Source organism: Corythoichthys intestinalis, chromosome 16 (genome assembly GCF_030265065.1).
Source record: "Corythoichthys intestinalis isolate RoL2023-P3 chromosome 16, ASM3026506v1, whole genome shotgun sequence".
In the NCBI taxonomy this organism is placed as follows: domain Eukaryota; kingdom Metazoa; phylum Chordata; class Actinopteri; order Syngnathiformes; family Syngnathidae; genus Corythoichthys; species Corythoichthys intestinalis.
Window position 1 is genome coordinate 2669051 of NC_080410.1, and position 10184 is coordinate 2679234.

The following is a 10184-nucleotide window of genomic DNA, read 5'->3' on the forward strand; positions in this document are numbered from 1 at the left end:
GGATGTTTGTGAATCGTTCTCGAATCTTCCACGGCCGAATCGCGAATAATCTAAGAATCGGAAATTTTGCACACCTCTAGTATATAGTGTTTAATATAGATGTGTTTTCTTATTTTGTATGTCTGAACTTTAATACTACAGCGTGTTGATGAGAGAAACCATCAGCACGCACGCACAAATGTACGCACGCACGCGCGCGCAGCGATAAAACGCAACCGTGAAAATGACCGCCCTCATTTTTATTTACCATGCGATAAATGGACTTATTGCATATCGCGACAGGCTTAGCAACTTCAATAAAACATGTCATTAGTTAGTTAGACGGACTTACAATGTCCTGTCATTATCATTCACAGCCGACGTGCAGCCAAGCTTGGCATTGAGGAGACAGGACACAACGGTGTACCTACCCTCCTTTGTTTCTTTAAAAATAAGTCAATGTCTTGGACTCTGGTGCGCTTTTTTGGCTTTGTGCCGCTTTCCCCGCTTGCATACCAAGCGTGCAACATTCAAACATTTTTTAACCCTTCATTAGCCGTCGACGGGATGTTGTGCTCGTAGACGGATTTACGTCATCGATGACGTCGACCATGTCGACTAGTCGGGACAGCTCTAGTTTTAACCGCAAGTTTGCGTTTTGGAGAAGACTGCCGATGTTTGATAATAGGCTAAAGTAGGTTATCTTTTTTTCCCCATTAGCCTCAATGTAGCAATGCTAACGTTTACAGTGTTTAATATACAGTGGTACCTCTACATACGAAGTTAATCCGTTCCAGGAGCTTGTTTGTAAGTCGAAATGGTCGTATGTCGAGCAGGATTTTCCCATAGGAATACATTATAATTCTATTAATTCGTTCCACAGCCCAAAAACCTGCACTAAATCCTTAAAAAATACTGCTGGTACTATTAAAATGGCAATTACATATAGCAAAACAAATAAATAATAAATAAAAATCGGATTAATAATATAATAATAATAATAATTCCTGTAATAGTGTAACGAAACGGGTTCTAATAAGGCGGACGTTTTTTTCTGTACCTGAAGGCACCGCGGCGCTGACGTGACAAAGAGGGAGGGGAGCGGGTGATAGTTTACTTTCGCTTTCAATGCTTTCTTGAGAACATCGTCAATTGCGGCAGACAGCAGGCGTTTTGTGTTGAATAAGTTGTGAAAGAAATGATGAAAACGTGGCGAAGCTGGCGATTTCTCTGGAGATGTTACCACAATAAGAATTGTCAGCTTAACTTATAAAGACTGGCGAACGATGGTCGGAGGAGGACCGTGGAGATGTATTGTTGAGCCATTTCACTGATGCCCACCCTACGCTCATATTTTTCTGTCATTTGCATCTTCATTTAGAAGGTAAGCGTCAACTTTTTCCTTGTTTCACCACCTGTACCAACCTTTTCTGAAACCTGTGTTGATTTGTCACACAAGAAAATCCGCCATGCATTCGTCTGCGGTGCTGCCATTGTCGTCGTATTTCGTATTTCGCATGTCGTCGGATGTAGAAACAAATGGCGAGTCAAATTTTACGTCGGATGTCGAAAAGTTCGTGTGTCGAAGCGATCGTATGTAGAGGTACCACTGTACTAGTAGATGTGTTTCCTTATTTTATATGTCTGAACTTTAATTCTATGGCATATTGATGACCAATAAAAATCTGTGAAAGGAACTGGAGTCTCAGTCTTAGTTAGTTGGATGGACTTACGATCTACCAGCTTGTTGTCTCCTGTCGTCTTCCAAAATTACAACTGGGTGACTGCGCTTTAGGTGTTCATTCACTGCCCACGCCATGTACACAAGCTTGGCATTGAAGAGACAGGACACAACAGTGTACCCTCCTTTGTTTAGTTGAAATAAGTCAATGTTTTGGCCACTCTGGTGCGTTTTTTTGGCTTTGTGCTTCTAAACTTTTCACGCACATATTTTTTTAACCCTTCATTAACTGTCGACGGGATGCTCATCGACACACGATTCGGTCCGATTTTCGATGCGAGGGACACGATTTTCGATTCAATTTAATATATTTAATGCTCTGAAACAAAAAATACAAGGTTTTTTTTCTTCATTTTGGCTAACAAGCAAAAATAATGCCATCATATAAACATGCATTATAGTGCATAATATTTATGTGCTTACTTCTTACTGATCTGAAGAAATTTTGTATAAAAGTGCTGGAAACAATCTTTACCGTTTGTAAAGTGAGGCGGGGCACACTGTTGTTTGCTATCACTCTCTTAGCAGGTATGTTTACCACATGAGAAAAAACATCCTATTTGTGGTCCGAGTCCATCTATGTTACGTACCAAAATAACAATATTTGCAGCATTATCTATAGTCACTGAACTTCCATTCAGTCATGGCGGTTCTTAATTCATCGATGTAATATATGGACTACGTGTCCCATGATCACTCTGGGCTCATGCATGGCATGTGATCTAACGTAGCACACCTAGGTTGCTATTTGATGATCTCTACTGTGTGCGCACGATTTACGTTTGCTCATTACTGCGCGCCCAGCACTTGACAATCGACTTTCACAAACATGACAAGTTTGAAGTACAGCGCTCTTACTTTGCCACTCATTGTTCATCATGTAACCGTGAGTTAGGTCTCTGTGACCCACAGTCTTAACTTGTCTGTTGTCATAGCGAGGTTATTTGTAGCAGCTAAGTCGGCAACAATACTGTATATTGGCAGTCTTTGTTGTACGTATCCCAAAAGACAGTCTCTCTTTAATATGTACGAGTGAGGATAGCATATCAGCTCACCCAAAATGCTGCCAAACAACGGATCTGTACGATATTGAAGCCGGCAAGCCACCTCCACAAGTTTCTGTCTTTCCTCATGAGCAGGGATCCGCGTGCGCCACAGCTCCCACCTTCCATGAAATTTGGGGGAGGAGTGGAGGAGGGAGGCTGCTAGCGGCAGAGTTTGTTTTTTCAAGGAAAAGGTGCAGTAGACATTTTAGCGAGAGAGACGACAAAAATAAATTTGGGAAACACATTTTGACGGCTTTTCATTTGGATCGAAATGTTTTTGCGTATTGAATCGAAGAGGGTGTATCGAACGGTTCAATATAAAACCGAGTATTGTTGCATCCTTAGCTAACGCGGCCGAGTGTCATTTCGCATCTTGTTCTATATACGTGTAATATCTACTGTAGCATTATGTGGGCGAAGTTTTTAGCAATTGTGCGGTTTTTGTAGTGGCTGTCGGCGTTTTTTAATCTAGCAGCATGAAGTTTGGAATGTGGATGTTTACTCTTAGTCCGTTTCTCATTGCATCCTGAAGAACGCGCTGTGTTTTAGTTCCGCTTAACCTAGCATATTTAAATAATTGGAATATGAATGTTTGTGAATCGTTCTCGAATCTTCAGCAACCAAATCGCGAATAATCCAAGAATCAGAAAATTCACACAACTTTATAGCTGGATACAAGTACAGTGGTACCTCGACATACGATCGCTTCGACACACGATCTTTTCAACATCCGACGTAAAATTTGACTCGCCATTTGTTTCTATATCTGACGACATGCTCGAAGTACGACGACATGACAGCACCACGGACAAACGTACGGCGGATTTTCTTGTGAGAGAAATTAACACAGGTTTCAAAAAAGGTTGGTACAGGTGGTGAAACAAGGAAAAAGGTGACACTTACCATTGAAATGATGATGCAAATTATAGAAAAATAAGAGTGTGGGGTGCGCATTCGTGAACTGGCGCAATACATTTCCACGGTCCTCCTTCGACCACCGTTCGCCAGTCTTTATAAGTTAAGGTGACAATTCTTATTGTGGTAACATCACCAAAGAAATCGGCAGCTTCGTCAGGTTTCTAATCATTTATTCCATCAACTTGTGCAACGCCTACTGTCGCCCGCAGTTGACGGTGTTCTCAAGAAAATATTAAAAGTGAAAGCAAGCTTTCCGTCTATGTCATGTCAGCCGTGCGGTGCGTTCAGGTACAGCAAAAAACGCTCACCACAGTAGAACCCGATTCGTTACATTATTACAGGAATTATTATTATCTTATCATTCCGATTTTTATTTATAATTTATTTGTTTTGCTAAGTGAAACTGCCATTTGTAATAGTACCAGCAGTATTTCTTGAGGATTTAGTGGAGGTTTTTGGGCTGTGGAACGAATTTTTGGAATTATAATGTATTCTTATGGGGAAATCCTGCTCGACATACGACCATTTCGACTTACAAACAAGGTCCGGGAACAAATTAACTTCGTATGTAGAGGTACCACTGTATTGTACAGGGTGTCCATAAAGTTTCTTTACCATTTCAAAAATGTATTAAAAATGCAATTGATTACATATTTTATTCAGATTTGTTCTATTGTATTCAGTCTTTATTAAAGTTTTTTATTACACTCCCATTTGTGTGTTTTTCTTCATCAAGACATCAATTTCTGCAAATGTTTACCTTGACCTTTTAACTAAATATGTGGCACCACAACTGAATGACCTTCAACCAACCATCATTTTTCAGCACGATGGTGCAACACCACATTGGGAGCTGCATGTTCGTGGGTTCCTCAATCAAACATTTCCAGACCGATGGATTGGAAGGGATGGGCCAATTCCTTGGCCGCCACATTCACCAGCTATCGCTCCCCTGGACTTCTTTCTATGGGGCTATGTTAAAGATATCGTTTATCGAACAAAGATAAGGGACATTGCCACAATTGATGAGGCTATGCTACAGCGAACATGGCAAAAAATTCGACTACCATCTTGATGTTTTTTGTGCAACTAATGGTGCCCATGTAGAAGTGTAATAAAAGAGGTAAAAAAAAAATATCAATAAACACTGAATACAATACAACAAATCTGAATAAAATATCTAATTAATTGCATTTTTAATACATTTTTGAAATGGTAAAGAGACTTTATCGACACCCTGTATATAAATTGAAGTTTTTATTTCATGCTTTACAAGTGCTCAATGTGACCACTACCAGAGGCACGGACAACATTAAGCCGACATGACTTTTAATTTGTTAAAATTACTTACATGTTAAAAAGACTTCATTCTTATTACATTAGTAAATAATCGATTGATTTTAATTAATAGATTAAATTAATTAAAAAGTCAGTATTTCAATGATTTTAAAATGAATAAATGCGTAATGATTTTGGCACACTCTTTTTGAATCACCTTGGTATATCGCAAACTCCCAAAAAGTTTTTTTCCCCCCAATATCATATACGACCATCAATGAACTATTGCGAATCAGTAGGTGGAAAAAAATGTTTTCAAAGACCCCAGTCGGACTCCTTCCTTCCGCTCGTTTCGGTGGATCTGCCAGGTTTTGTTTATTGTGAGCACACAATGTTGCAGGCATGTCACGTGCAAAGGACGCTTAAACAAAAATCTAATGCATCGCAGTTTGGGAGCGAAACATTTTTGCATTGGTTTAGCTCTAGGAAAACGCATATTCTGAACGACACATTGGCTTTACAGCTATCAATAACATCTGTATTGATGGTTAGCAATAGCACAACATTCGCAACCACATTCCGCTTATTGAACGCAGTACCTTACAAATATAATTACCTGGGGCAGGTCATGCGCTTTTGAAATGCGTGTTTTTCTGTCCCTTAACCGTGACCAATACTAAAATAAACTTAAATGATAACAAGTAGTCAAACTAGGCCACAAGCCACTCGGTGTCTTAGCAGAACGCTGGAGATGATGCCCGCACTAGCAAAACGATGAATACATTCAGATTGGCGTGAAACTCGCAATTGAAATGTATTAATATTCCAGATCTATTTGGATCATCTCATTAACTGTTGGTCTAGTTCATATGCTAACATTTAATACAGTGGGATTTCTTACGTCGTGTGGATCCTTTTTCCAGAACAATTGAGAGCAATGGCCGAAAGACTCTGTCGATGACACATAATTCACTCCATTTCTGTCAGGGAAATCTCCATGTGAGCTGCCGGTATTACTCCTCGCATACATTGTTGGTTTTAAGGGTCTTTGTAATTTGTAAATTAGAAGCGAAGCTGCTTTGTCAGGTTCTTCTGCAATGAAAAATATTTCTTCTTTGGAATAAGCATTTTGGCGGTGGACAAGTGTGCGAATACGCCTCACTACTGCCATCTGCTGGACTGGAGTAAATGACGGAAACGTGTGTCCGAGATGCATGGATCGTTGGCTGGAGGATAGTTGATTTTAAATTTTTATTTTTAATCCATCTTCCATGCCGCTTATCCTCGCAAGGTTCGCCGGGGGGCTGGAGAATATCGCAGCCACGGTTGAATGATGGGAAAAACAATCTCTAGCCCAATCAAACCGTAAAACGCGCCCAGTTAAAAAAAAAAAAAAAAAAAAAAAAAATGAATAAAGAAAGGCAAAATGACAACCTCCCATTAATGATAAGATGTTTCCAGTGGTGTTACCAGGATGGCAGGTGTGGGTGGGCATTAGCCTTACCTGGGGGCAAAAAAAAAAAAAAAAAGCTACAATGCTCAAGTTGGTCGAAATCCAGCGTAGGGCTACTGCACCATAAAGCATGTTTTGTTTTCTCCATGAGATAACTGTTGTTTTGATTCGGTCTAAACAAATAAAAGTTGATTTGATTTTATTTGACTTAGAACACATCCATAACTGAACAGTATGGACATGCAGGTGACAATGTTTTTTTTAGGTAACCTATTGTGGTTCATCGGTTTGATTATTATTATTATAGTTATTCTTTGTTCCGCAGCCTATTTGAGCTCAATTTGACCCCCTTAGAATGCTTCAAAAGGCACCAAAATCGGCAGGCAGGTCAAGACAGGTGCGTGTAAAGACAAATACACTATGTAGCGCCCCCTCGCAGTCATTCTTTTTCCCACCGACGCTTTGAGCCCTACTTTGACCCCCTCAGAATGCGTCAAAACTCACCAAACTCAACAGCCAGGTGAACACTGGTGAAAACGTAAAAATAAAACGTAAAAAAAAAAAAAAAAAATTCAAATATGCGTAAATGTGTGTAGCGCCCCCTAGGAACAAAACCAACATTTCATTTCAAAGGTTAGAACACATCATGACTATATGAATGTTGTAGAATCTATCTCGCCGATACGCATCATGGGAAATGCAGTTCTTCTTAGAAACGATTAAAACAATTGTATTTTTGTTTCAATAAACAGACAAATTAATAAATAACCATGTATTTATGCAGTATTGAACATCACAAATATGTGTTATCAATAGAAATCACTGACAATACCTTCCAAATTAGATTCAAAGTGCATTATAGTAAAGGTATTTTCATTTACATTTGTATCAAAAACAGAAGCAAATCCAACTGTCACGTAGAAATTATTTCAAATACACTAGAATATACAACAAAATAAAAAACATTAAAAATTAAAAAATAAAGAAATAAATACTGTGCATCTAACGCATTTTAAAGTTATGTGATGAAATGACGTAGAGATTATAGCTCATACGCCATGAGGTGATAAAATGCTCGTTCAGTAACTAATCTGGACCACCCTAAAGCACACAGTGTTGAGGATATGGTGAAAATATAATAAATTAAAGTAATACCGTAAAAAAAAAAAAAAAAAAAAAAGAATTAAGTAATAAAATGTGAATACAAAAATCTGGGAATTGGAGTACTGTACAATATTATAGTTGTTTAATTAATCAAGACGGTTCCTCCCAAAACTGCAGAATTTTGTCCAAAGTAGCCCAAATTTTACCGACCCAAGCCCAAATAGCAACGCTGATCCTAGAAATCAACTGGCAGTAGGCGGTGTACAGTCTGTAGGCTATTGGTTGCTAGCCAATCACAAAGCACAAGAAGACCAAAAAAAAAAATCATTCACACACACACTTACAGTGGTATAAAAAAATAAATAAAAATCTGAACCTTTTGGAATTTTTCACATTTCTGCATAAAATCCCCATCAAATGTGATCTGATCTTTGTCAAAATCACACAGATGAAAAAACAGTGCCTGCTTTAACTAAATACCACCCAAACATTTATAGGTTTTCAAATTTTAATGAGAATAGCGCGCAAACAATGACAGGAGGGGGAAAATAAGGTAAACCATCACATTTAATATTTTGTGGCCACCCCTTTGGCACCATTAACTTCAACCAGACGCTTCCTGTAGCTGCAGATCCGTCTGGCACATCGATTAGGACTAATCTTGGCCCATTCGTTTCTACATGATGATTTCAGTCAGATTCCTGGGATGTCTGGCATGAATCGCTGTCTTTAGGTCATGCCACAGCATCTCAAAGGGGTTCGAATCTGGACTTTGACTTGGCCACTCCTGAACGTGTATTTTGTTCTTCTGAAACCATTCTGATTTACTTCTGTGTTTTGGATCAGTCTTGTTGCAGCATCCATCCTCTTTCTAGCTTCACTTGTCTGACAGACGGCCTCAGGTTTTCTCGCCAAACACCATGATAAACTTTTGAATTCATTCTACCATTAATGATTACATGTTGTCCAGGCCCTGAAGCAGCAAAACAGCCCCAAATCATGATGCTCCCTCTACATGCTTCACTGTGGGATGAGGTGTTGATGTTCGTGAGCTGTTCTATTTTTCCTCCACACATGATGTTGTGTGTTACTCCCAAACAATTCAACTTTGGTTTCATCAGTCCACATAATATTTTGCCAAAACTTATTTTGAGTGTCCTAGTGCCTTTTTGCGAAATTTAAACAAGCAACAATGTTTGTTTAGACAGCAGTTGCTTCCTCCATGAAGTCCTACCATGAACACCATTCTTGGCCATATTTTTACATATAGTAGATGTGTGCATAGAGCTATTGGACTGTGCCAGTGATTTCTGTAAGTCTTTAGGAGACACTCAAGGGTTCTTTTTTTACCTCTCTGAGTATGCTGCGCTGAACTCTTGGTGTCATCCTTGGTGGACGGCCACTCCTAGGGAGAGAAGCAACAGTTCCAAACACTCTCCATTTGTAGACAACTTCTCTGACTGTCGATTGATGAACATTCAGACTTTTAGGGATAGATTTGTATCCTTTCCCAGCTGTATACAAATCAACAATCCTTTATCGCATGACTTCAGACAGCTATTTTGACCGAGCCATGATGCATCAGAAAATGCTTCTCATCAAGACAGTTCTTACCAGGTGTGAGTTTTATAGTTGGCAGGGCAGCTTTAAACCACTCATCAGGGATTGGGTACACACCTGACTTGAATTGTTTGGTTAAAATTGGTTTCAATAGCTCTTTAAGTCTCCTTGGGCAGAGGGTTCACGTACTTATTTTCCCCCTTCTGTCATTGTTTGCATGCTATCCTCTTTAAAATATGAAAACCTATACATTTTTGGTTGGTGTTAGTTAAAGCAGACACTGTTTTTTCATCTGTGTGATTTTGACAATGATAAGATCACATTTGATGGTGATTTTATGCATAAATGTGAGAAATTCCAACAGATTCAGATACTTTTTCATACCACTGTAAAGTTGGGCAGTGGCGGAACAAATCATATCTGGGCCTGGACAAGAAATATGGCAGGGGCACAAAAAATAAATATGATCATAATATGCCTGCAACAGCGTGGCGTGAGGTGGGAAGTATCAGTTAACGGTGTCACTCACCTAGGGTTGACTTTGATTCTTAATGTGCAAATAATACTTCTTTTAATTGAATATTTGTATTCTTTCTGTTAAGAATTCAAGTTGTTTAATAGTTTAGCTGTTTAATTAATATACTTTTTGTTTAGAGCAGCACTTTTTTTTTCCCCGAAACTGACGGCTTATGTTTTTATACCCGGAGTTAGTCAGGCTAGAAAGAGTTTAAACAAAGCAGAAGGTGAGACAGCTAACCAACATGCTAACCCGAACCGATCGGCGTTTCCTGTTTTTTCTGAGGCGGGCAGGCAGTGCTCGTCGCCGGGGACAGAAGGGGAAATGTCGAAAATGACAAATCACACAAAACTACCCCAACTCATGTCACATACGGCGGCTGGGTTAATTGTCTTCACTGATCGGCCAGCCCACGGGGGCGGGCAGGCAGTGCTCGTCGCCGGGAAGGGAAAAGAAAACGCCGAAAATGGAAACAAAACAAAACATTTGCCATGATCCCAATATTTGACATAATAAAAAACACAAAGCTTACTTACTTCCTTGTCCGTCCAATGGTTCCTTGGTTGTTGGACTTGTTTTGCCCATCGC

General features: G+C 39.4%; 1 protein-coding gene across 2 annotated transcripts in view; it reads right to left on the reverse strand.

Annotated features, from left to right (window-relative positions):
* The window catches only part of LOC130904802 (zinc finger E-box-binding homeobox 1-like), a 30475-nt gene extending 24385 nt beyond the window's left edge, over nt 1-6090 (reverse strand). For both annotated transcript variants that reach the window (XM_057817832.1, XM_057817831.1), the window contains exon 1: nt 5864-6090. In XM_057817832.1, the coding sequence (XP_057673815.1) occupies nt 5864-5992 (129 nt within the window). In that variant the 5' untranslated portion in view covers nt 5993-6090. The remainder of the gene's footprint in view (nt 1-5863) is intronic.
* Nucleotides 6091-10184: the final 4094 nt, after the last annotated feature.